This window comes from Loxodonta africana, chromosome 11 (assembly GCF_030014295.1).
Source record: "Loxodonta africana isolate mLoxAfr1 chromosome 11, mLoxAfr1.hap2, whole genome shotgun sequence".
Lineage (NCBI taxonomy): Eukaryota > Metazoa > Chordata > Mammalia > Proboscidea > Elephantidae > Loxodonta > Loxodonta africana.
In genome coordinates, this window is record NC_087352.1 from 95,654,426 (window position 1) to 95,680,682 (window position 26,257).

The following is a 26,257-nucleotide window of genomic DNA, read 5'->3' on the forward strand; positions in this document are numbered from 1 at the left end:
TGTTAAATTAAGACTTTATTTCTGAATATGGGGTCTTACTTGTTTTGAATTTGATTTCATCTGTTACAGAATGTTGTCTGTATTATAACCCCCTTCCTCCACCCTCAGTTAATTTCACAAAACAGGAGCATTAACCTGTCTGAACTTTCCTGGCACTGCTTGCTGCGCTCCCCTGGTCTGCTGTCCTTGTCCGATGCAGTGTTCTCAGTCTTTGCCTTGCGCTTTATCCTGTTCTCATTTCTCTGTCTCAGTTCTTGACAGTCCTTTGTGAAGCCACCTCTGAGTGCGCCTGCTGCTTCCAACTTCTCTTTACAGAGATTTTCATAGACCCTGCTTTAATTACAGCTTTTTTATGTTTCATGCTGGCTTGGTATATCGGTTCCTCCGAATTTGTTTAATTACATGTACTGAAATGAGCTGACACTGAGCTGTGTATAACAGTGTAGAGTGCTCAGTGGCTTATTTGATTGTCTTTCTTAGCTTTAGGGAAAATGTATTTTTCTTTTTTTCCCTACCACTGCGAAAGTTAGATACTCAGAGAATTAATTATCCTTTGCTTCACTGTTCATTTTGTCATGGCAACTTTTCCTTTTCCTTGCTCTCTTTCAGGAAAAGCTTCCTGCTTACCTTGCCACCTCACCAATTCCTACTGAAGACCAATTCTTTAAAGATATTGACCCCCTTTTGATGAAATCAGGTGGAAAAGAAAGATTACCTCTGAGTTCAGACATCTCACACACCTTGGAGGCAGAGACAGTTTTCACTCCAGGTTCTGTGAAAAAGAAAAAACGAAGGAGAAAGAAATGCAAACAAGACAGTAAGAAGGAAGATCAGGCTGCTTCTCCTGCTGCAGAAGACGCATTCACTGTGGATAGAAGCTCAGACGACGAGAAGGGAGCCCAGTCAGCCAGGTAGAGCTCGTGGTTGGGAAAGAAGGGTCTTCTGTGCTGTTTCTAGGCTGTCCACTTGTGCTACTAGGTAGCCCTGAGGTCAAGTGAGAAACTCTCGTCCTTTTATGGATATGCTTTGTGAGGTTGGACTTACTTTCCCCTTGACAGTCTATTGCGAAGTCGAGTGGAGCAGGCGTTTCTTTTTTCCTTTCTGCAATTTTAAACAATTTGCCATTGCACATTGTACTGTTGTACTAAGATGTCATTTGCGACAGACTGGAATGTGCTTCTTTTCACCCTATAAGTTAGAAATTCTGAGTCACAATGAAGGTCTGAATTAGCGACTTACCCATGGCGGGGAGCATAACGTGGGTTGTGGTGTTTTTCTGCCCAGTGCTGGGTATCACCTATTCCTGAGAAGGCGAAGGTCTTTGTTTTATTACAAAAACGTACCAGTAAGTTGAATTGGAAGGAGTTTCTGTTTTGTTTTTTTTTTTTTCTGTAGTTGAGAAATCTTGATCACCACTTATTTACCAAATCAGTAGAAGAGCTCAAAACGTATTCCAATTGAGGGCAGATTTGGCCCTGACCCCCCCCCCACCCCCTCCCACCCCGGTGCCCAGTGACCAGCGCAGGCCTAGGTCAGGTAGCAGGATGATGAAGAGGTCTGATGCCCTCATTAACTGGCCACTTCCAAGCCATAGGCAGATGGTTCAGCTGATGTGTGTTTGTGCTGGCACGTCCGTAAAGTGGAACAATAAAAGTACCTGCCACGTACCAGTTATGAGGACAGACTAATAGTCCACAGTGGGAGCAAACCTAGATAATGTTTTTTTTGGTCTCCTGGGAAATGCTTAATTATAAATGTTGTTAACTCTACGTTTTATATCACTGATTCCTTCTATTCCTTTTTCTTGCCGCTTTTCAGTCTCCTAAGGGTTATTTATTCTTGCCTTCCCTAGAAGAATAAACTGGAAATATCTTTGCTTGACTTCAGTGCTGTTAAAAACAGTGTAAATAACTCCTTTAAAAGTTTTGTCTGATTTACAGTAAAATGTGTAGCTGAACAAGGAATGTGTCTTCTTTTGAAAAAAACTTGTAGAACACAGAACGTAAATTTTATTTGAATCAGCATTCTCGTGCTCTCTTAAGTGCCTTAGTTCCTCAAAATCTTTTTGCCAACTAAAATTTTTTCAAGATTCACCAAAAAAAGACTTGAAGTAACACTTTTGCCTCCAAAGCAGATCACCTTTTGTTGGCATGTATCCTTTATTGACATAATGGAGCGAAGTTTCGAATTCGTGAGCAACCTGCAGCTTCATCCTGGGAAGTTTGAACCTTTCTAAAACATAGTAAAATCACCTACTAAATGCACGAGAATTGCTATTCTGAGGGAATCTTGTTAAATGAGTTTTAGAAGTGAATACACCGCAGGAATACTAGCGCGTCCCCTACTTTTCCAGATTGTGTGAAAAGCTGCCGCAACCAAAACTTGTGGTCCACAGTTAGGAATGGTTGACAGCTTATCTCTCTGAGCCAGAACCTTGCTTGCTTGGTAAGCAGACCATGTCAGAACACATGTAAGCAAGGGTCTTATAATAATTTTCAGGAGTTTGGTGTGTTTGCTTTTCTTTAGGTCACCAGTGAATTATAGATGCTGCCACCTGGAGGAATTCTTTTCTGAAATTCCTTAAAGCAGGGTGTGCTTAACTATGCAGCCAACGGAAATTTAAAAAAACACCACCAGTCATGAGGGTTCAGGTCAAAAAATGGAGGATGTGCCAAGCTAAAAAGTAGATAGACTGGGCCTGGGCTGCTGCTTTTCTGGTGGTGGAGCGGTAGCCTTTTGACCGTACAGCGTCTTCATGTCTTAATCTATAAATAAGAGGGTGGACCTATGTGGTTTACAAGACCCCCTCCCAACTCAGGTTTTCTGACGTAGTGGCAGAGAAACTTTGCAAGACTTCTTTCAGTCCTGTTAGGAGGTGTCTTTTAAGGGAAATGTCCCCTATATCCAAATGCAAACTTGCATCATTAGCCACACTGGAAAGTATTGAGTAATACTGTGTCCTCTGTGAGTTGCAGATAAATAAACAGAAGTAGTCATCTTTGTTCATGGTAGTTAACATAGTTACATACCACCAGTTAAATAGATTAAAACTCATGTAATTCATCCCACATAAATAATTCAGGCTACTTATATTTAAACTTCCTATTGATTCGCTTGCCCACTTTTTTAAAAATTGATTTGTAATTTATATACAGTAATAGTCACAGATGTTAAGTATACAGGTAAATAGTTGTCAAAATGCATTTTGACAATTGTATACATCCACGTCACCTCTGTTGGTTTTTGAACGGGAAAATGTTAGCTTACGGAGTGGTGTGGAATGTGAAGACACCTAACGATGAGGTGCACGTGTGAGGCTGAAGTGCTTTGTATGTCCTGATTGTCAACTTCAGCAGCTGTGCCCTCCTGCCCCTGCCCCACCAAGCTCCGACTGGACGCTGAGCTACTCACCCTGCCCCAGCACCAGCTCAGTGTTAATGCTCGTGTTTGTCTTGGGTTTTAACAGAGGTATGATCAGCGTGCATACTGTTTTCTTCACATTCCGATGTATACACCGTAAAACCTCGTTTCAGATACTTAGTTCTCATGTTATGGTTTGCCTACCTGGTCCCCTGTTCTTGGGTGTATGTGGCATTTTAAAAAGTGCCAAAACAGATTTTTTAGAAATCCTATTTTAATAAAGGAATCACAGGACAGAAAGGAACCTCAATATCAGAAACCTTCTCCCTCATTCTAATGGTCCTAGACTAACGAGCTCTATTTCTAACCAGATATGCCCAGAAGAGACCATTCCACGTCTTCCTGAGGTTAGAATTTCTTAACAGTGCTTGGTCTCTCTTTTAATATTTTACCAAATCCAGCTTGCTTTGCGAACTTTTCTTGGCTTACCTTTTATGCTGCAGTGAAACATGTTCCAAAAACAAAATGCTCTTAACATAAAAATTTCTGTGGCATCTGACCCCTTTTACATACCTGGTCAAGCCAGGGTGTCCTTTCAGATCCGACAGTAAGGACTGTGTGTCAGCATCTGGTTTTTCCTTTTTGTTTTTACCATTTGATTTTCCTTTATTAAAAAATAGAGTGTTTTTACTTAGATGTCTGCCCTTCTCAAGTATGTGTTTTTCTCCCCGCAAATGAGGTTGAATGCCAGGGTGTAATCCTTCAGTGAGGAAGGAGGTTAGAGTTAGAAAACCTTAAGAGATGCAGCTGTGTGGAAGAACTGCCGTGACAGAGTCAGTGGTAAAGCAGAGTGTGTTAAAGTAAGATAACTAAAATACAAAGGAAGAAAATAATACTAAAAAAAATAATCTGGTTTCTGTCCCTGTTTTTAGCCCAGCAAATTAGGTGGTACAGATATTTTCATTATAGGTTTAATGTCTGTTCTGTTAGAACACCGACTTCTCTCTAACAGGCTCTTAAACTTTAGATAGTGCTTTATATTTTGCAGAGGTTTATGTATGTGTGTGTATGTGTGACATATTTACTTTATATTTTTCAGAGTTCTCAACAGGATACACAACATAAATCTCCCATCAGCTATGTGAAATAGGCAGGACAAATGATAAATTTTCAACTAAAGATGAAAAACTGGGGCTCACGGTGCTTGAGGGGTATTTTCAATGTTATATAGTAATTAGCTATATTAGCTCTGCAGATAAGAGAATCCTACAGTTCCAAGATCTGTGTATGAAATTTAAAAACATCGTAATTTTTTATCACCTTCTTCACATCCCCATAGCATGTATAATTTGTCAAAATAAAGAAAAAATTCTCAAATAAGCCTTGGGGTTTTAAGAGTTTGGGGTAGTTTTAGAATTTTTGAGTTATAGATCTTGTCCTCAGCTGATATTCTGCTATTTTTTATAACGTACAGGGGAGTATAGTGAACAAACAAGGGCTTTCCACGCAGGCTGGTTTTAAATCCAGCTACTGACTGGCTTTTTGACTTTGGGCAAATTGTTAAACTTCTCTGAATCTTTGATTTCCTCATAATCTAAAGTGGTCTATTGCTACCTCAGATTTGAAACAATTCAATGAAATGTATGTAAAGCCCTAGTTTCTTTCTCCTAGCCTTTAAATCAGTTACCCCTAAAAGCATTTTGAATCACATATTGCCTTCTGTCCTTCCTCCTTTTATCCCGTATTTGAATTGTGGTTGGAGTAGGGTATGGTATCATGTTTTCCTTATAATAGGGTTGGTTATTAATCACTTGGCCTTCTTCATTTCTGTCATCTACATGGTGTGTCGGTAGGTTTGGGGACATTAAAGCTGCCTTTCTTTGTCTTTTCCTTTCACAGAGGGTCTTCAAATGCTTCCTTAAAGGAAGAAGAATCTAAGGAACCTTTGATCTTCCATCCTGGGGACCACTACCCCTTATCTGACGGAGATTGGTCTCCTTTGGACAAGTAAGTATTTTAAAATTCCTTCGTTTTTTAAAGGAAGGGTCTATTAAATAGCTTTTCTGTTATCAACTATAATGATATTTCCCATTTCTCTCTTAACCAGTAGAGGAATGAATGTTTACTTTTACTTTCAATAATTACCTTGTTCCCAAACTCTCTGACTTAACAGTGGCAACCAGTATAGGTCTGTATGGTCAGCATAGGTTTTAGCCATCTACAGTTCCTAAATTCCGATCTTCTAATGTCAACTATTGACTGTAACTATGATGAAAAGATGTGTAGCAACGCTTGGTTTAGCCTGTGTTCACAGCTAGCTTCTCTCAACTAGTAGTTACGCTAATTACCCGTCTTCCTGTGCATTTCCTGTCCTGTAAAATTACCTTCCTCACTGATTTCTCTTGAGAATCAAATGAGATTATGCAATAACACGTTCACAGAGGACCTGGCAAGTCCTCGGTAAGTGCCAGCTTATGTTGTTTTTATTATTATTAAAGAACTCAAATAGAAGAAATACTTGTCATTCCCTTCAGTAGCATCTTTATATCTGCAGGGTAAAGTCAGCCTATTCAAACCGTATATTGCTTTTAATCTGTCAAGCTTAACAAGGCTGAAGGTGTGCTAACTTTTTAAAGTTGTCCCATTTCTTTGTTCTTGTGTTTGCAGCACTTATTCCCAGGTCGTGTGTCCTAAGAGTGATTCAGAACTGGAGGTGAAGCCTGTCGAGAGCCTGCTCAGATCCGAGTCTCACATGGAGTGGACGTGGGGCGGGTTCCCAGAGTCCACCAAGGTACTCAGGCCGATTTGCTCACATTATTAAAAACTTGGGAAGACAGACTCCCACCGTCCGTAAGTAAAGGGTACCATTTCTAACTGAGCGAACATGAACATGGGTGACGGTAGTGCCCTCCTGTGGTCATATAAGAAATCCAAAGTTAACATGTTCGCGTTGTGTATCTGCCATAGAAGGGATCCAGCATCATTTTGTTTGTGTCAACAATTTGTTGATTGTTAATATAAAGAAATTTTAAAAGATACATTAAGGAAGCCAAGATTTCCACAGTTAAATTTTAAACAGGAAGTTGATGATGAAAGCTTTTTGCCAATCATAGTGAGAGAAGAAATAACTGGGAAGATAAATTTCTTGAGAGAGAAAATGTTTAGCCCTTCTATTTAATTTAGTTTTCAAGAAATGAACATTTTACTGAACTTAGGATTGACGTTACACTTTATGTCCACTTTTACATTGTTTTAACAGAGCCTTGAAGTGTGGGGGCTTGAAACTTGATAGTTGAAGCAGGGCTGAATTTTAGTGTAGCATTTTAAGTTTTCTCCCTCAAAGTGAATATTCTCTGCCTCTGCGTAGGTAAAAATTGTCACCATTTTGTCACAGTCTTCTCCAGTTTTTACCTCTTCATGTAGAACGGTTATAAATGTAACTTATAAAGACTATGATATTGAACAAAAGGCAGTTATTATCTTCCCCCAGTTTTTATATTTCATACAGAATAATGTGTTTAATGAGTGTATACCTTATAAATAATAAAATGAATGCATTTACCTGCATCCAGCTTATGAAATAGATTAACAGACACCTTTGAAACTAGTTTTAAACTATTATAATTCAATTTTTTTTTTAGGTCAGCAAACGAGAGAGATCTGACCATCATCCCAGGACAGCTACAATTACACCTTCAGAAAACACTCATTTTCGGGTAATTCCCAGCGAGGACACCCTTGTGAGTGAAGCTGAGAAGGACACTTCCCTGGCAGACACAGTCTGTACCGTAGTGAAACCCAAGCCCAGAGCCCTGTGTAAGCAGGCGAGCGATACAGCCTCCACCGCAGAACTTCTTGAAGCTCCTCTTGGGACTCCTCACGTTTCATCTATGTTAGATGCAGACCACCTTCCTAGCCCATCACTGCTGGAGGCTTCCTTGGAGTTAAAGCCAGCAGCTAAAGTAGACTCACCATCAAAGAAGAAAGGTAATCACTTTGTTTGATTTGGCATCATTGTTGTCAGTTGCCATGGAGTCAGCCCAACTCAGGGCGACCCCACGTAGAACAGAACAGAACGTCACCAAGTCCTGGGCCGTTATGGGTATGTTTGAGTCCGTTGTTGCAGCCACTGGATTTGACATTAGGCACTCCGAATTCTGATGTTAAGTTACTTCAGCGTTTCAAAGTCATGGGTGACCAGCCGTGTATTTGAATTCCCCAATCAGAACATATCACACACTTAATTATGGTTACTTGTTGTTAATGTATCGTTTCATTAGATGGTAAATTCCCCTGGACCAGGACCCTGACTTCCTCACTTTGTATCCTGACTGTTGCCACCCAGTAGGCCCTTGAGAAGCACCGAGAAATGGGGGCATTCTAAATAGTTAATGAGTAAAATTAACCATTGTATTGATTAGGTATGTAAATAAAGAGAAAATCTGAATAATTGTATGGTTAAACAGAAAAAATTAGAATGATAAAAAATGTTCTCACCTGAAATACCTGGTTAGTTGAAGCCAAATCAAAGACCCTGTTATGTTTGAATTGTTTGGTCATTTGTGAAATTCATGCTCTATCAAATACCTTTTTTGCCATGATGTGAGGTATAAAAAGATGATTATTTTCCTCTAAAACAGAGGAGATAGGTCCTACTCTTGATTTAACAGCTCCATCTCCCTTTCAGAATACAAGTTTAATAAATCAGAACATTCTTAGTATTTAAAAATATGAAGTTATCCATTCCTGCATGGTACAGTAAGGGTTAGAACACACTATGTGAACATTGGCCTTGGATACTGTGTTCGGGGGAGTAAAGCGTCCCCTGAAACTACCCACATCACCAAACACCTTTTTTTTTAATTCCAGTACCAAAGGTTAGAGCGTCACAGACTGACTTAATAAATATCTGCTATAGTTTTTGTATAGTTAGTTAGGGACTTTCAAGGTCACTCACAAATAACATTAAAAAAATATATATATATAGTAATTTGACAATCAAGGCAATTGTGGTCCAGTCTTATCGTCCACTAGTAGTCACGTTCCTCAGCACCGCTTCCTCTCAGATCTCAGCACTTCTTTGAAATGAAAAGCCCTCGGCCATTTGTTCTACTCTGAGAAATATTAAGGGAGAAAAGTCCAGTGCTGCTGTGGTGAATGTGCACAGTGGCTAAGCATTTGGCTGCTAACCAAAAGGTTGGCAGTTCGAATCCGCCAGCAGCTCCTTAGAAACCCTATGGGACAGTTCTACTCTGTCCTGTAGGGTTGCTATGCTTCGGAATTAACTCGACAGCAACAGGTATTGTTAGTTAGCTCAAGGAGCCCAGGTGGCGCAATGGTTAAGTACTTGACCGCTAACCAGAAAGATTGATAGTTCAAACTCACCAGCCACTCTGTGGGAGAAGTGACCTGGCAACCTGCTCCTGCAGAGATTATAACCTCGGAAACCATATGGGGCAGCTCTACTCTGTCATATAGGGTCGCTGAGTTGGAATCCACTTGACGGCACACCACAACACAACATTGGTAGCTCATAGTGTAGGACCTGACTAGAGAGAAAACGCTGAGTGGTTTCCCACCATTCTTTTGGTCTCATCCTTTTTTCCTCCACCTTTTTATTATGAAAAATTTTGTGCATATCTGTGTTCTTGCTCTTTCTGTCTTTCTATTCACAAACATGGTTTTTAATTATTTTAAACCATTTGAAAACAAGACATGACATTCACCACAAGGACCCCAAGATACGCTTCTAAGAATAAAGAACATTCTCTTTATAACCACAGTAGTACTACCATCTTGAAGAAAAAAAGTGATCCTGTCTAATACTTCGTCTGTTTTACATTTTCCTAAATATACCAAGTTACCATTTTAGTGTTGGGTTTTTTCATTGTTTGTTTTTCCAAAACCAAGATCCCATCAAGGTTCACATGTTGCATTTGTTTTTTGTGTTTATTTAATCTTTTTTTTAAGAACAGCACCCACACAGAGACGCTTACACCTTCTCCGCTCTACACCCATGACATTGACTTTTCAAGATCCCAGCCAGTTGTCTTGTAGACTTTCTCGTGTTGCACATTTGTCTGATGGTTTTTCCTTAAACTAGAAGTTAATTCTAGAGCAGCACTAGGCAATAGAAATGTAATGTGAGCTGAAGATGTGATTTTGTCTTGAAGTAGTAAGATTGAAAAGGTAAAAAGACACATGAAATTAAATTTAATAATACATGCTATCTAACCAGTAAATCTGAAATACTGTAATTTTAACATGTAATCAGTATAAAAAATTAATTGAGATATTTTACATTCTTTTTTTGATAATAAGTCTTATAAATCCAGTGTGTTTTACATATTTCTTAGCACATTTGGTACACCTCATTTCAGACTTGTGACGCTACACAAATGTTCACTGGCCACGTGTGGCTGGTGGCTACTGCAGGGGGCAGAACAGTTCCAGACGCTTAATCACCCAGAAAACCCATTGCCGTCAAGTCGTTTCCCACTCATAGCGACCCTATAGGGCAGAGTAGAACTGCCCTATAGAGTTTCCAAGGAGCACCTGGTGGATTTGAACTGCTCACCTTTTGGTTCGCAGACATAGCTCTGTGTTTCCAGAGGCTTAATTAGATTTGGATTAAATATGTTAAGTATGTTTTATATTTTTAATTAAAGGTTACTTTATGGGCTATACTGGGTACTTGATATTGCATCTCGTAACGCTCCCACTATTAATGATGCTAAATTTGTCCACTTGTTTAAGCTGTCGTCTGCCAGATTTCTCTATGGTAAAGGATTTTTGTTCCTTTGCGATTAGATTGTGATCTTTGGGTCTGTACTTTGGCACACCATGTGAGTATCTCTTTCTCTAACAACCTTTCAACTAGTGATTTCAAATAATAGTCTCATTCTCGATACAAGTGATTGCATCAAGTTTGCTCTTGCTTGTCCTTACCTATAAATTAAAAAAAAAAAAACCCTTCACTGTCAAATAAAAATTATTTAGAGTTTCGATGACTCATGCAACAGCAAAGGAAAGAATGCCTAAGTCAGCCTGCGTTCACTGAGCAGCTGTGACTTGTATCGCACTGTATTGCACTTGCATTGGCATGGGTGAATGAGATCCAACACGTGAGATAAAGATAAAACCCTCTCACATAAAACCCTGTCCCAATCATGGCAGGTTTTATTGTTTGCAGAGTTTCTTTGTTTTCTTGTATAATCGTAAATAAAGAATAACTGAGTTCTTACCTCTGTACCTCTGTTGTGTTTTTCTTATAAACACAGGTGTCCACAAGAGAAGTCAGCACCAGGGACCTGATGATATTTACCTAGATGACTTAAAGGCTCTGGAACCTGAAGTCGCTGCCCTCTATTTCCCTAAAAGGTAGCGTATTACCTAATGTTATGGTGACGGGTGAATGGCTCTGAAATATTCTCGCTGTTTCTAGAGCAAAGCATTTCATCTGAGGAAAAGGAACAAGGTGTGGGGTGTTCTTTTACTAAATCTGTTGATTGCGTCGGGTTTTGGAAAATTCAGAAATTGTGCATGTGTTTGACTGTAGGGCTTTGAAATTCACAGCATACCTATTTATGAAGAAATTTCCAGTGTAATGAGGAGAGGTACCCTAGGAAAACCTACAAAAGCGTATAGAATGGGTATGACTTCCGAACGGCACTTTTTTCAGTTATTACTGTGAACTCTGCATCCTTGGGAAAATTCTGTAGCATTTGTTTCATTCATTATGTGTTTTTAAAGTAAAATATCTTCATTTATTTGAAAGCATTTTACAAAAAATGCTTTCATTCCTTGAGTTGAGTCTGAGTTCCGAGGCTTTTCTTGATCTCAGACCTGGGCCTGGGGATGGCTCTTTCCAGCGGCACTGTGTCCCCCAGCCCTCTCTGTTTGTCACTTCTCCTTCCCCTCCCTCATGGTTTTTCCCTTTGTATAACTCTGCAACCTCAGACAAATATGGTATGTTTGTACTGTTTTCCCAAGTTTATTTCCATTCTTACGGGAATTCCATTGTTATACTCTGTGATTACAAAACACAGTTTACTTTTCCTCATGGGTATACTCTTAGGGCTTGGAAATACTGATGTAGGTATACGTGATTAAATACTTTTAAATGAGATATTGAAGAACTTATTTCTTTAGGTGTTTATTTGGAATAGAGAAAGAAGATTGATACAAAGGTAAATAAATTTTTTACACACATTTTTGGAAGGTCCTTCAAACTCCTTCCTAACTCTGTGCCCTGAATTTGCCTCAAAATATTGACCTCACTTGAAATAATAGTTGGGTTTTTAAGGTAAGAGAATTGAAACTACTTCACTTTTTTTTTTTTTACAACAGAAAAGTTAAAATGTAAACCTTAAAATATTGCTTTCAGATTTTCCATTCTATTCATTTATTTATATTGGTATTTCTAAGATAGGTTTCTTAGTTTCTCTTCAAAAAAAAAAAAAAATGGGGAGAAGACTAATCCAATGGGACCTTACTGTGGTCTGTTTTGATTTGACTGGTAGGGCCATTCATTGTCCATTTATCTCATGAGCTAATTATTCCTGGAGACATTTCTTAAATACTAAAAGATAGTGAGACTTTTAATGCTTATAAGCATTAGTTACTGTCACGATCATTGAATACCCAGTATTTGTAAGTATGGTTAAACCTTACTGTAAATCACATCACTTGCCTGGATTTGGCTGCACATTGATCAGATGGCATCCTCCGTGCATTTTGGTGGTGTACTGCTTAGGGTAATGATAGCTGCTGTAACTGACCCAACCCGAGATCTCAGTGGCCTAACACAGTAGACCTTTATTTCTCGCTTGTATGATAACGTTCTAGTGCTGGAGTCTGGGGGAGGCCTTCCACACAGGGATCTGGGAACTTGGACTCCTTCATTTTTAGGCTCCACCATCCCTGTAGGACCTCAGAGTCTATCATTGCAGCGCTCTGACAGAGAGAGGAGGGTTACAGGGGGCAGGTTTCCATGGGCCAGGCTTGGAAGGGGGCACATCACACCACTGCTGCTCACATGGAAGACTTGGCCACTTAGCCCCATGGCCACCCCTCACTGCAAGGGCAGCTGAGAAAGGTGACCTAGCCGCGTATCCAGGAGGAAGAGGAAATGGGCTTTGTGAACACACAGCAGTCGTCTGTTTGTGTTTTTCCCAAGGTTCAGCCTTGCCACTCAACCCCACAACATCGTAACAGGCTTTGCTGCTTTATATTGATTTTGGCCTCTTTCACCATTTCCAGTGAAGAGGACGTTCTGTTGATCTAATTAATAGCAATCTTGTGGTGTAACTGCATCGCTGCTGAGAGTAAACATTTCTAAAAACCTGAACCTGTTGTTGTTCGGATGCAAAACAGGAGCTTTGGAATCTGCTCTCTAGTTAGCCTGCCACCTTCTGCTCAAATATAAGACGTTTTCCTAAAGATCTTATAACTGCACTGGATCCACATACATTGGTTTGTTTTTAATGGAACTTTGAATGTACCGGCTTTTTGAACAAAGTAAGTGAACATGAAAATTCTGGAACAGTATCTCAAATTTGGCATCAAGTCTCCATTCAAAGGGTGTAGAGTAGTAAATATTTATGACTGAGATACGTAAGGGGCCATTTCCTCGTCCTTTTTCTCTCACATGTATGATTCATTGCAAGAGGCCTCCTTTCTGATTGCCTTCTGAAACCTGGCTTTTGTGCCTTGTCATCCAGAAAAATGAAAATATTGAATAACCTCATCTTTAATCCTGGTCCTCTGTAGTGTGAAAACAGTTCACTTCCAGTTGATTGCTCAGTACATTTCTTTTTTAGGCAGGTCTACCCTCCTGAGAATTTTCTGTTGCTTAATTTCTGCTTTCTTTTGTTTTGTGACATAACAGATGAATTTAGAAAAGCATTATTTTTAACATATACAGCCTTAAAAAAAAAAAAAAAAAAGACCAAACCCACTGCCATGGAGTCGATTCTGACTCACAGCGACCCTACAGGACAGAGTAGAACCACCCCATAGAGTTTCCAAGGAGTGCCTGGCGGATCCGAACTGCCAACCACTTGGTTAGTAGCTGTAGCACTTAACCACTATGCCTCCAGGGTTCCCAATACAGCCTTAGACTGCAGTAATTTTCTTCGAATGTATTGGTACCACAGCTTTTTCACAAAATTAGGATGAAAAGGTTTCGAAACATCAGATTTTTCTTAATTACCTGTCATTTTCATCATGGAAATTAAATAAATGCTTATAACTCTTTAATCCTTGAATTAAAATCAGTAAGGCTGTAGTTGAAATGGGCGCGTTGTTGTGAGTGACTGTATTGATTTTGTGATGTGTTTACCACATTCACAGTGAATTCCTGAGTAGTATTGTTGAGCGTATTTTCAATGTCATTTATATGGTTCTGAACACCTCCTTCTAAGAAAAACTGTGGCCTGACTATAAGTCAGTCAGCTCCTTTTTAGAGGACCTGAAATTTGGTTTGAACCCCTAAAGAACCAAGTAATAAGCTAGGGATACGAGAAGTTGTACTAAGGCAAATCCTTTTGTCCCTGTCCACTACCTAGTGAATCAGACCCTGGCTCCCGGCAGTGGCCTGAGTCGGACACATTCTCTGGCTCCCAGTCCCCACAGTCTGTGGGAAGTGCAGCCGCAGACAGCGGCACTGAGTGCCTCTCCGATTCTGCCATGGACTTGCCCGATGTCACCCTCTCACTTTGCGGGGGCCTCAATGAAAACGGAGAAATTTCTAAAGGTATGTGAACACTTGGGCCCTGTCTTCACTGCAGAAGCCACCTGGTTAGTCCACTTAATTTGAAAGCCTGCCTTTTAGCCATTGCTGGGTATTGAAAATTTTTCAGTAATCTTGTGCGGGTAACAGGTAAACCCATTGCTGTTGAGTCAGTAATAACTCATAGCAACTCTGTAGGACAGAGTAGAACTGCCACATAGGTTTCCAAGGAGTGGCTGGTATATTTGAACTGCCGACCTGTTGGTTAGCAGCCACGCTCTTAACCACTTCGCCACCAGGGCTTCTTGTGGCTGACAGGTATCTCCTCCCTATAATTATCTGACTCTTAAGCCCTTATTGAAGGCACCTCATGTGGGGTGACATTAAATGTAAACGTCATTGGTAAAAGCATGTGCCTTGAAGGCTCTAACTTCACCATTGAGAGAGCTCAGAGCTGTCCTGTGTGCCAAGTGGCCAGGGTCAGGCACACCGTGTCTGTTTTCTCATCTGTGAAGTTGTGAAATGCTTGTGGGGCTGGGGCCAGCTGCTCTCCTGGGAAGCGCTGGGTCTTAGACGTGAATGAGCGCAGGGCCCTGAGATTGTAGGACAGTGATTGTCCACTGAATAAATGGGCTTTCTGGCAAAAGTACAAGGACTTAGCTTCTGTCTCAGGCTTGAGAGTTGGCCAGGAGTTGAAGCTTGTCACAGGTATAGAAAGGGCCTTCGCAGAAAGGTTTGGGGAGCTTTGGGTACAAGCTGGGCACCAGGTGTACATTTGTCTTGCCTCCTTCAGCATTGCTGGTTTGGCCTCCCTTTTAAACTACACTCTTCTTAATATCTTCTAGATTTGGCTGGTGGTCCTTGGTTTCCTGTAAGGGAAGATTTTCTTTTTATCACTAGCATCATTCTTTGTCTTCTCTCACCTTCAGAGAGGAGCTGAAGGCAGCATGCCTGTGACAGACACTGGAGTGGCCATAGTTTCTGAACTAGGTTTTCCTTCATTTTTTCTGTTCAGAGTCACAGGGTACTCATTATGTCTCCTCCTTCTCCATCTCTTAATTGTGCGTGTTTGTTTTATTTTGTGCAAAAAATTAAGAGTATGTTAGGGCCAGTGGTTTTTTCCTTGGGACAAACCTAGATAGTTCACTGATAAAACAGTTGGTCTCTGTGCATCTGGAGTAAAAGAGAATAAAGGAAACCAAAGACTCAGAGAAGAAACCTGGCCACACGAACCACAGCCTCATCTCTCCTGAGACCAGAACTAGATGTTGCCCAGCTACCACTACTGACCCTTCTGATCAGAAACACAATAGATGGATCCTGTTAGAATGGGAGCAAAGTGTGAAACAGAACTCAGATACTTAATAAGTCTAGACTTAACTGGACCATTGAGGCTGAGGGTTTCCCCTGGACTATTGTCCTAAGATACTTTTTAAGCCTTGAACCAAAACCATTCCACGAGGTCATCTTTTAGCTAAATAACAAATTGGCTCATAAAATAAACCGTATCATCCGTGAGTACTGTGCTGCTTTTAAAAATCATCTGTATGAGGCCAAACAGTCAACACTTACTCTAAAGCAAAGACAAGAAGGCAAGGGGGCAGGGAAACTAGATGACTGGAAATGGAACAACCAGAACAGAAATAATGAGAAGGCTGACAGACTGTGTAAAATGTAACCAATGTCACTGAACAAATTGTGTAGAAACTTAAATGAGAACTTGATTTGCTGTGTAAACTTTCACTGAAAACACAATAAAATAATATTTTTTAAGAAGGTAGGTAGGTCAGATTCTTTTCATAATCTTCAGAAGCTCTCACTATATCTTTCTATGTATTTATGTTAATAGACAGGAATGTGTATTTTTGGTTTTGTCTTAAATATTGGTAACTTCATCCGGTAGAGTTTGTTATTGGAGGAGGCAGAAATGTCAAAGGAAATAATAGATTACCTGGAGGAACAATACTAGCGAGAAATTTCTCTGTCAGCCTGGACCTACCAGAACACAGGTTATGAGCAAAGTACAGCAATTCATGGGAAATCCTCATTTGCTCTGTAAAATTTAGGCTTTATTTTTTTTACAGACCTTGAACTAAATTCTGTGGTTGTTTTTTTTTTCCCTCTAAGTAATTATAAGATACATTTTATCCAGCGTGCCGCTTCCAGCTGTAGGTCCCCCATGAGTATTCCCCAGCTATGTAGTTGCCTGCTAATAAAGAATGAAAAGTTTTTTCATTAGTTATTGTCTGTCTGGCTGTCTCTTGCTCGCTGTCTCTCACCACATCTGTAATCTATTTTCCTAACAGAGGGAGGATAAAAAAAAAAAGGTCTGACAGATATAGAAAAAGTTAGTTAAAAAAAAAAAAAAAAACCTCATTTTATTCTACAATTCCTGCAATGCAGAGAGTATTGTGATAATTTCATATAGGGGTTTATGTAGTCTCTAACCAAATTGATCATTATTATTTTACATTGCAGAAAAATTCATGGAACATATCATTACTTATCATGAATTTGCAGAAAACCCTGGACTTATAGACAACCCTAATCTTGTAATACGGATATATAACCGGTAAGTTACTCCTGCTTTTGTAACTGTTAAACACTTGCAGTTTTTTCTCCAAGGGCCGTTCTAGGTATTACGGTTTTTCTTACTATACAGCGTGTCATCTCATACAAACAAGCTAGTAGACTATGACTTTGAAGTGAAAGTGAAGCCTCAGCTTTAGTTTTAAATGAGGCGTTGAAATGTTATTTTTCTGTTTTATGGATTCTTACCGCTTCTCTGTTCAGAGAAGTTTGGCTTGAAGCAAAGATTACTCATGTGACAAAAAATTTAGCAGATCATCTTTTTATTAAAAAGAATAAGCAGTTTTGCCTGTTGTTTCTGCTTCTTTCTCCTGTGGGGCGTGTGTGTGTTAATGGTTCTGCATAATTTTTGTCTTTTGCAGTTACTATAACTGGGCTTTGGCTGCTCCCATGATCCTTAGCTTGCAAGTATTCCAGAAGAGTTTGCCTAAGGTAGGTGATGTGTCGCCTTTTTGAAACTGCTAACAACAGATCGTATGTACACAAATCCTCATGTGCTTATTTCTAAACTGGGTACTATTCAAAGCCTTATTTGAGTTTATTATAATCTTTATCGTGGTAAAATGTCCATATAGGTGTGTACACACACACTCGCAAATTATCATACCCAAAATCTTGGAAATTAGCCAGGCTGCCACGTTCTTAAATCTCTTATTAGATGTGTGTGCCCGTTTCTGATGGTGTACAGAAGTTGAGGGGTTTTGCTAACTGTAAATTAAATATGGTAAGAAGGAAAAATTCCTTGTTAATATGGGAAGAAGCAGCAAGAAGAGGGCGCTGTGGCCAACAGAAGTGACCATGGTAAAATCAGATCAAATTGTGGCTCATGAGCCTGCTGTCTAGGACCGGGAGATTTTCTTTGAACCTGTTCACCAAGGAGACGTCACTAGCCTAGTTTGTCCTCCTCACACCCGAGAGCACGTTTTCCAGGGACCAGGCGTTAGAGCTGCTTGGGTATCCAGACCAGCCAGCTTCACTGGCAGACCTGCCGCGGCATTCAGCCAGTTCTGCTTCGAGAGCAGGGTAGCATCCGTCCGTCAGAGACAGTAAAATGCCCAAGGAGCCTGGGAGGTGCGGAGAGTGTTACATCCTCACATTCCGTAAGAAGGGCCCACCTGTAGGCTAGTGGTAGGAAATAGCCAGCTGCCTCGTGACCGAGAGCTTGCCCAGACTAACCCAAGTTGGTTGTTTCCAGGCAACAGTTGAGTCCTGGGTCAAAGATAAGATGCCAAAGAAATCTGGTCGGTGGTGGTTTTGGCGTAAGAAAGAAAGCATGACCAAACAGGTAACAGACCTAGAGGTAATCATTTCCATGGGCTGAAAAGAAGCATATCTTTCACTTACTGAGAACACCTTTTTGCCGGGCATAAGAAAGTCAGTTTGGGCTCTGTGTAATGCTGTACTACAATACTAATAGTTTGCGTTTTTGAGTAATTACTGTGTGCAGGTAGTGTGCTAGGTGCTTTATATATATACTACCTCTGAATTTTCACCAGCTCAAAAGTATAAATATTTGAAATCCCATTTTACAGATAAGGAAACTTTGGCACAAAGAGGTTAAGTAGCTTAACTGACGTTACGTAACTGATGAGGTATGGCGCTGGGACGTGGCCTTGAGTCTTGACTCCAGAGTCTCTCTCCGTCTCACCACATTCCCTTCCAGATGTAGGAAAAGCTACCTTATTCTCCTCCTACAGGTTGTTTCAGATGCAGATAGCTAGAATCTCCCCTTTAAACAAAACACTAGCGGGACATGTTCACCTGAAGAACTGTAGCAGGCAAAGCGGTAGATCAAATCTTGGTTTCCCAAAGCCTCAGCAAAAGAGGGCTTAGGGAGGTTTACGTATTTTTCAAATAACAGAACTGTAGTCAGCCCGGGCCAGGTTCTGGTGATCGGTGGCTCCTTTGAGTCCGTTTCCGCGTGGCTTCTCCACGCCGCCTCCCAGGCCTTTCCCTGGAGGTGCTGAGCCACTCAAGGAGAAGGGGCATCAGTAACTTCTGTATCCCTTGTGGCTCTGCCAGGGACCCTTGTGGCTCTGCCAGGGCAAGTTTGGGCCTGTTGTATTAAATTTTGTGACTTGAAATGGAGTTATTTTAACATTTTCAGTTCAGGCTTTGTGGGCAACAGCTTTTTGCATAGCAGCATGTGACTTCTATCTCAAGTTTCTGTCCTTTGGCCCAAACTAGAGAAAGTCTGTTTCTTGAGCATTTTTATGTTGTAGATTCAAAAAGTAGTTATGCTCTTTTCCTGGAAAGGATTGCTGATGAATTTTTGCTTGTTTGTAGGGAAAAAATGTGTGTGTTGCCATGATTATTCTCTTGCTGTTTTAGTTGCCAGAGGCCAAGGAGGGAAAATCTGAGGTACAGCAAACCAGCGAGCTGCCATCGAACGCTAAGGAGCAAGCCAGTGCCAGGTGGGGGCACCTCGTCCTTCCTCTTAGGTTCACTTCGCTCGGGTACTCCTGCTTTTGGCCATTGAATCTAAGTGGTTTAATTATTAGTGAGCAGTAGCTTTCTCCTGAAGACGCACATGATAAAAAGTGGCTTGTTTGTGCTACTCAGTTAGCCAGCTAACTTCTACTTTTCTAAAAAATACCACCCTAGAGAGGTAAATATTATCCATCTTGGAGCCATGAAATCTGATACTGTGAAATATAAGGCTTTGGGAAAGGTCTAACTTAAGGTACTTCATACCCCTGTGTCCCTGCTCCCCCATTTTGTATCAAGTGCAAAAGGGCAATCTAAAAAGAATCTGAAAGATTGGATTGAGTTCATCCTGACACGTTTCATCACGTGGATGAAGCAGCACCTCTGGGGACATCCCAGCTGGCCAGCCCTGAGGACAGTTGCTCACTGTGTACCGGTCTTGTTTCTGCCTGAGTGTTACCTTCCCTGATCAAATTCTCTCTCTCTTCTCCCATTCCCTAACTCTTTAATTTCATAGTCTTTTTGAGCCTGAGAGTTTATTTTCTTGCTCTTTACCCTTCTCTTTTAATGGGTATATAAATCTTACTAGTTTTTTTAAATCAGTATACGCAATTGTATTTTCATTAATTTGTACCTTTTGAAACATACATACTGTTTTTGGCAAGAATCAGAAAGATGATAGCAGACCTATTAGCATTTAGTTGTTAGTCCTAGCAGAAAATAGCAAGTCTTAGCCAGAAAGTGACTGCTTTCCAGTTAGGAGAGGGGGGAAGAGAGGTGGCCTTATCACTTAATGACATGACTACTTCAGGCATAAAGAACCAGGCATGGGAGAATGGCACTGGGAACAACTCTTCCCATCCCTACAGCAGATCGATTGATCCTTCAGGAACTTGAATGGTGCTTTAGGCAGCCTTTCTTTTCCCGACCCTAAACGAAAGTGTCTTCAGTACAGTGCCTCGCTGCCTCATCAGTACCATATTTTTCTCAAATAACGCACTCACACATATAAGGGGCTGTGTGGCTGGCAAAACCATATAACTCGCGTTATTCGCATGTCATTTGATGTTGACTAGGCTGTCCGAGGATGACTCATCGAGTGACGAGGCCTCCCAAGAGCTTGAGGAATCCATCAAAGTAGACCCCGTTCCTGGGGAGCGCCTGATCCACAGCAACACGACCTCGTACAAGAAGTCCCTCAGACTCTCCTCGGAGCAGATCGTGAGTTGTGGGGGAGCTGAAGGGACCCAGTGTAAGTGTTTTCATACACAGTAAAGAGCCCCAGCCTACCCCGGTTAGCCTCAGATGGCCTGGGGAGTGTGAATCTTCAGTATGTTTCTCTGTGAATGTTACATTGTCAGCCCAGTACTGTCTCTTAAGAGCCACACCAATAGAGAAGTGGTATGTTCTCAGTTAGACACAACTGTCCTTTTCTTGTTTATTTCCTACTCCCTTAATTTTATCCATTTTCAGTATGAAATTGGCCTTTCTTAGGCACAATAGGAGGCTGTGCCTCAGGGCGATGACGTTCAGGTATCAAAGAAGAGCAGAAAGGTTATGATCTTTGTGTTCAGAAGAGGCTCTTGGAATCCCAAATGCTATTTGATGAGTGGCTCACCAGCTTTATCTCATTCTGAGCATGCTGTGTACTCAGGGAGCGAAGGAAACCATCCCTGCCTCGGGGTGGCTGGAGTCCTGAAACACCGGCTGTTGTTTTTGTTAAATATTAAACTCTGTTCCAAAGTGTGTATTTTTCAGCTGATTTTCTTTTATTCTTATACCTTTTATAACAGGCAAAACTGAAGCTCCAAGATGGGCCAAATGATGTTGTATTTAGTATCACAACCCAGTATCAAGGTACCTGCCGCTGCGCAGGGACCATTTACCTGTGGAACTGGAATGACAAGGTCATCATTTCTGATATTGATGGGACAATAACCAAGTAAGCACCGCTCACCCAGTGGGGGTGAGGAGCAGCCCTGAGCATGGGGGTGCAGGTCGTGGGGTGGGACTCTTCAGTCTGGGCGTCTGGTCCTTGGCCACCAGGAGGTGTTTTTTAAATGCTCTGCATTGAGACATGCTGAGCGCAATCCACACAAGAAGATGGGTGAGAAGACTCTAATAGATGAAGAGTCAGAAATAACTTTTCTGGAACGATTGAGTTATATGGCCTCCAAATTCTGATGTTCGAAAAACAAGCTGTTGAGACCAGGGAGGAGAAAAAGCAGATTTCTGAAATTAAGTATCTGGCCTGGAGTCAGATTCCACTCATAGATCTGTGTCTGTGGGTACGCTTGCAGGGGCCTCCCCCTGCCGCTGCACACAGTTTGATGGAGTCGTCTCTGTAGACTGGATCCCCAGCCTGCCAAGGTGTTCATTGGCAGCTCATATTTAACCAAATAGGAGGAAAACTTGGCTTTGTACATTTGACCCCTAATACCTTTTCCTCTTCCCACCCTCTCCTTAGGTCTGATGCTCTGGGACAGATCCTCCCACAACTGGGTAAAGACTGGACTCACCAGGGTATAGCAAAGCTGTACCATTCCATCAATGAGTAGGTGTTTGTTCCAATGTGGCACGTAGCTCTAGTGAGCTACAATTCTGCTTTGATTAAGAGAAAAATCGGCTGCGTCAGGCAGTCCACCTAAATCATGTGTCTGTGGCCCAGTATCCCCACTCCGCCCCGCTTCTGCCACAGCTACATGCATGGAAGTGGCAACCACCATTTGTGGAGCACACGCTGGGTGCCTGGCACTGTGTGGGGGGTTTACCTGGACCGCCTCATTTACTCCTCACAGCGCTGTGAGGGTTAGGTACTGCCTGTGTCTATCGTTGTAGCCAGAAGTTAGTTATGTTTAACTAGAATTTAATGGTTGAGCCCATTTTCATTTTGATTTATTGGGTAGTTTTAAATTTATGAGTAGGTAATACATGCATAGGGGCAGCAGTTCCCCAGCATGTGAGGATAAGTACACAGTGTGAAATGTGCGCAGAATCCTGTATCACCCCCCGTTGCTCAGAGGCAGCCCCGCTCAGTCCTGGCCCACCTCGGCACAAGCATGTAGTGCATGGGGGTGAGCTGCACTCTCTAGGCTGTGCCCGGGCGGGGCCGGAGGCTCAGTTCTCCCTGCTGTCACTGCCCTGTCATTGGGCCTCATTTTCTGCTGGCGCTTGCCGGGGCGGGCGGATCCAGGCAGCCGGCTCCTCTCAGGCCCGCCCCAGTCCCCAGCCTCAGGTGGGAGGCAGCTCCTTTGCCAGAACTGGGGATCCCGTGTGTACCTTGGGGACCTCGGATCCTCTGTCAGGTGCTCTCCAAGGGCAAGGGTGCCGCGGCTCTGTGGGTCCTGACACCTCGGAGGTAAACTGATTTGAAAAATGATGGTGTCTTAAGCGTTAGTCCAGCATGTCATAATAGAAGAATTATGAGTGCGTTCATTACCCGGTATAATTTTGCTCCTTGTCTTTATAAATGAGATCTCTTGTGTCTTTTCTTGCTAATTTAAAGATAGACCAAGGTTCTATCTCTTCTGTAATCCGGCTTTCATGGACTAGGTGCTTATTATATCGGTAATTTACAATGCAGCCTAATTCTCAGTTGCATGTACCTCCATTTTCACATGCACTTTTTCACGGAAAGGTTGAGATCTTTATAATCCTTACTAGTTTTCTGTTAAATTCACAGTAATGAGAGGAACTTTATTTGGATCTTTTAAAAGAAAAATGCTTTTGCTTTTAGCCAGAGCACGTGGGCTAAACAGGTGTGTTCTCTTCCAGGAACGGCTACAAGTTTCTGTATTGTTCTGCCCGCGCCATTGGCATGGCTGACATGACCCGTGGCTACCTCCACTGGGTCAATGACAAGGGCACGATCTTGCCTCGGGGCCCTCTGATGCTGTCGCCCAGCAGCTTATTCTCCGCCTTCCACAGGTACCTCTGCCGGCCAGACCACTGCCTTTGTGTCCACGGGGCGTGGCCTAGGCCAGCCTGGGCGCCCTGGGTGGAGTGTGTGCGTGCGTGAATGTCACCACTTTAGCAGTCTTTGTGTCTCTCTCAGAGCTTGTGCCTCTCTCTTAGTTCTCTGGTTTTGTAACTTACACATGACTCCCATGTGGTCTGTGTCAACTGTGGTGAAGAAAAGTTCTAGGAATTCTCAAGTTTTCTCCTTTCCCAAACCCCATCGTTCACATCGTAGTCATCAGACTAAGGAGGAAGGAGAAAGAGAGATACCAGTTAGGAAGGATTAAGAAAATTGAATGGTGTGAGCACTGAATTCTCTTCAGGGCCACACACCAGGGGAAACTACCGTTTTATATTAGATGGTTATATTTTTTTTCCCCCCCTCTAGGGAAGTGATAGAAAAGAAACCAGAGAAGTTCAAAATTGAATGTCTAAATGATATCAAGAATTTGTTTGCCCCGTCTAAGCAGCCCTTCTATGCTGCCTTTGGAAACCGCCCAAATGTAAGTGTCTCTTCTGAGTCTCCGACTCTGATGTGGTAGGTGAGATCCAGAGACGCGTGATGCGGTAGGTGAGATCCAGAGACGCGTGATGCGGTAGGTGAGATCCAGAGACGCGTGATGCGGTAGGTGAGATCCAGAGACGCGTGATGCGGTAGGTGAGATCCAGAGACGCGTGATGCGGTAGGTGAGATCCAGAGACGCGTGATGCGGTAGGTGAGATCCAGAGACGCGTGATGCGGTAGGTGAGATCCAGAGACGCGTGATGCGGTAGGTGAGATCCAGAGACGCGTGATGCGGTAGGTGAGATCCAGAGACGCGTGATGCGGTAGGTGAGATCCAGAGACGCGTGATGCGGTAGGTGAGATCCAGAGACGCGTGATGCGGTAGGTGAGATCCAGAGACGCGTGATGCGGTAGGTGAGATCCAGAGACGCGTGATGCGGTAGGTGAGATCCAGAGACGCGTGATGCGGTAGGTGAGATCCAGAGACGCGTGATGCGGTAGGTGAGATCCAGAGACGCGTGATGCGGTAGGTGAGATCCAGAGACGCGTGATGCGGTAGGTGAGATCCAGAGACGCGTGATGCGGTAGGTGAGATCCAGAGACGCGTGATGCGGTAGGTGAGATCCAGAGACGCGTGATGCGGTAGGTGAGATCCAGAGACGCGTGATGCGGTAGGTGAGATCCAGAGACGCGTGATGCGGTAGGTGAGATCCAGAGACGCGTGATGCGGTAGGTGAGATCCAGAGACGCGTGATGCGGTAGGTGAGATCCAGAGACGCGTGATGCGGTAGGTGAGATCCAGAGACGCGTGATGCGGTAGGTGAGATCCAGAGACGCGTGATGCGGTAGGTGAGATCCAGAGACGCGTGATGCGGTAGGTGAGATCCAGAGACGCGTGATGCGGTAGGTGAGATCCAGAGACGCGTGATGCGGTAGGTGAGATCCAGAGACGCGTGATGCGGTAGGTGAGATCCAGAGACGCGTGATGCGGTAGGTGAGATCCAGAGACGCGTGATGCGGTAGGTGAGATCCAGAGACGCGTGATGCGGTAGGTGAGATCCAGAGACGCGTGATGCGGTAGGTGAGATCCAGAGACGCGTGATGCGGTAGGTGAGATCCAGAGACGCGTGATGCGGTAGGTGAGATCCAGAGACGCGTGATGCGGTAGGTGAGATCCAGAGACGCGTGATGCGGTAGGTGAGATCCAGAGACGCGTGATGCGGTAGGTGAGATCCAGAGACGCGTGATGCGGTAGGTGAGATCCAGAGACGCGTGATGCGGTAGGTGAGATCCAGAGACGCGTGATGCGGTAGGTGAGATCCAGAGACGCGTGATGCGGTAGGTGAGATCCAGAGACGCGTGATGCGGTAGGTGAGATCCAGAGACGCGTGATGCGGTAGGTGAGATCCAGAGACGCGTGATGCGGTAGGTGAGATCCAGAGACGCGTGATGCGGTAGGTGAGATCCAGAGACGCGTGATGCGGTAGGTGAGATCCAGAGACGCGTGATGCGGTAGGTGAGATCCAGAGACGCGTGATGCGGTAGGTGAGATCCAGAGACGCGTGATGCGGTAGGTGAGATCCAGAGACGCGTGATGCGGTAGGTGAGATCCAGAGACGCGTGATGCGGTAGGTGAGATCCAGAGACGCGTGATGCGGTAGGTGAGATCCAGAGACGCGTGATGCGGTAGGTGAGATCCAGAGACGCGTGATGCGGTAGGTGAGATCCAGAGACGCGTGATGCGGTAGGTGAGATCCAGAGACGCGTGATGCGGTAGGTGAGATCCAGAGACGCGTGATGCGGTAGGTGAGATCCAGAGACGCGTGCTCTTTGGGTTTATATCCGAATCATAATTCTCAAACCAAGTGACAAGATGCATGTCACTTCTCTTCATTGGGTTTTCACTGTATCTCTTCCAAACTCCTGTAGCATCGGGGAGGTTGTGTAGATAGAGACCCACCCTGGGCTCGCTCGCTCACTCTCTGTTTTTCTGTGGCTCCATTTTCTCCAGTGTTCTGACTCATGTTCTCAGCGGTTCTGAGCCACATCCCTGGGTCCACCCAGAGCCTTGCACGGCATGAGCGCTTCCCGTTCTCTAGCACCTCCTGCCCTGGTCATGTGGGTGGGGCCTCAGACGTCCTGCTCCAGGGCCTCTAACTTCTCCTTCTTGGCGACCCAGGTTTCCTGCCTCCCCACGCATCCTGTGGGTTTGGCATCGCTCTAGTTTGGGTTTACCTGAAGTGTGCCCAGCTGCGTGTGTTTCCCGTAGAGTGTCTGTGTTTGTGCAGCACTCTGGCTTCCCGGGGACTGAGAAGCCTCTCCTGCTCCCCTCCCCGTACTCAGTGCCGTTCTCCCCTGCAGGATGTCTACGCCTACATGCAGGTTGGAGTCCCAGACTGCAGAATATTCACCGTGAACCCCAAGGGGGAGTTAATACAGGAAAGGACCAAAGGAAACAAGTCATCGTAAGTGCATTCCGGCTTCGCAGGGTAGTGCCCACAGCCCAGAGCAAAGCCAGGACAGGCAGACACTAAGCAGACTTGAAGTAGCAGGGCCATTCTGTCTGTTTGGAGATCCCTCTTGGCCTGGGTGTTTGTTCTCCAAAATAGGCATTGAAGAGGTCACTGATGACTTGGGCTTCGATGAAGAACTTCCCTGGTCTGTGCTCTGGGTGGGGAGCATGGCGC

General features: G+C 43.2%; 1 protein-coding gene across 8 annotated transcripts in view; it reads left to right on the forward strand.

Moving 5' to 3' along the window:
• The window catches only part of LPIN2 (lipin 2), a 111,198-nt gene that overhangs the window by 81,245 nt on the left and 3,696 nt on the right, over nt 1-26,257 (forward strand). For 5 of the 8 annotated variants that reach the window (XM_003406373.4, XM_010586840.3, XM_023543966.2 and 2 more), the window contains 16 exons: nt 610-911; nt 5,260-5,367; nt 6,028-6,151; nt 7,002-7,347; nt 10,641-10,740; nt 13,929-14,116; nt 16,571-16,664; nt 17,044-17,113; nt 17,877-17,966; nt 19,013-19,095; nt 20,185-20,329; nt 20,902-21,050; nt 21,576-21,662; nt 22,883-23,035; nt 23,454-23,568; nt 25,932-26,035. In XM_003406373.4, coding sequence (XP_003406421.1) covers nt 610-911; nt 5,260-5,367; nt 6,028-6,151; nt 7,002-7,347; nt 10,641-10,740; nt 13,929-14,116; nt 16,571-16,664; nt 17,044-17,113; nt 17,877-17,966; nt 19,013-19,095; nt 20,185-20,329; nt 20,902-21,050; nt 21,576-21,662; nt 22,883-23,035; nt 23,454-23,568; nt 25,932-26,035 — 2,258 coding nt within the window. The remainder of the gene's footprint in view (nt 1-609; nt 912-5,259; nt 5,368-6,027; nt 6,152-7,001; nt 7,348-10,640; nt 10,741-13,928; nt 14,117-16,570; nt 16,665-17,043; nt 17,114-17,876; nt 17,967-19,012; nt 19,096-20,184; nt 20,330-20,901; nt 21,051-21,575; nt 21,663-22,882; nt 23,036-23,453; nt 23,569-25,931; nt 26,036-26,257) is intronic. The other 3 variants (XM_064294694.1, XM_064294695.1, XM_064294696.1) reach the window with 3 other exon arrangements.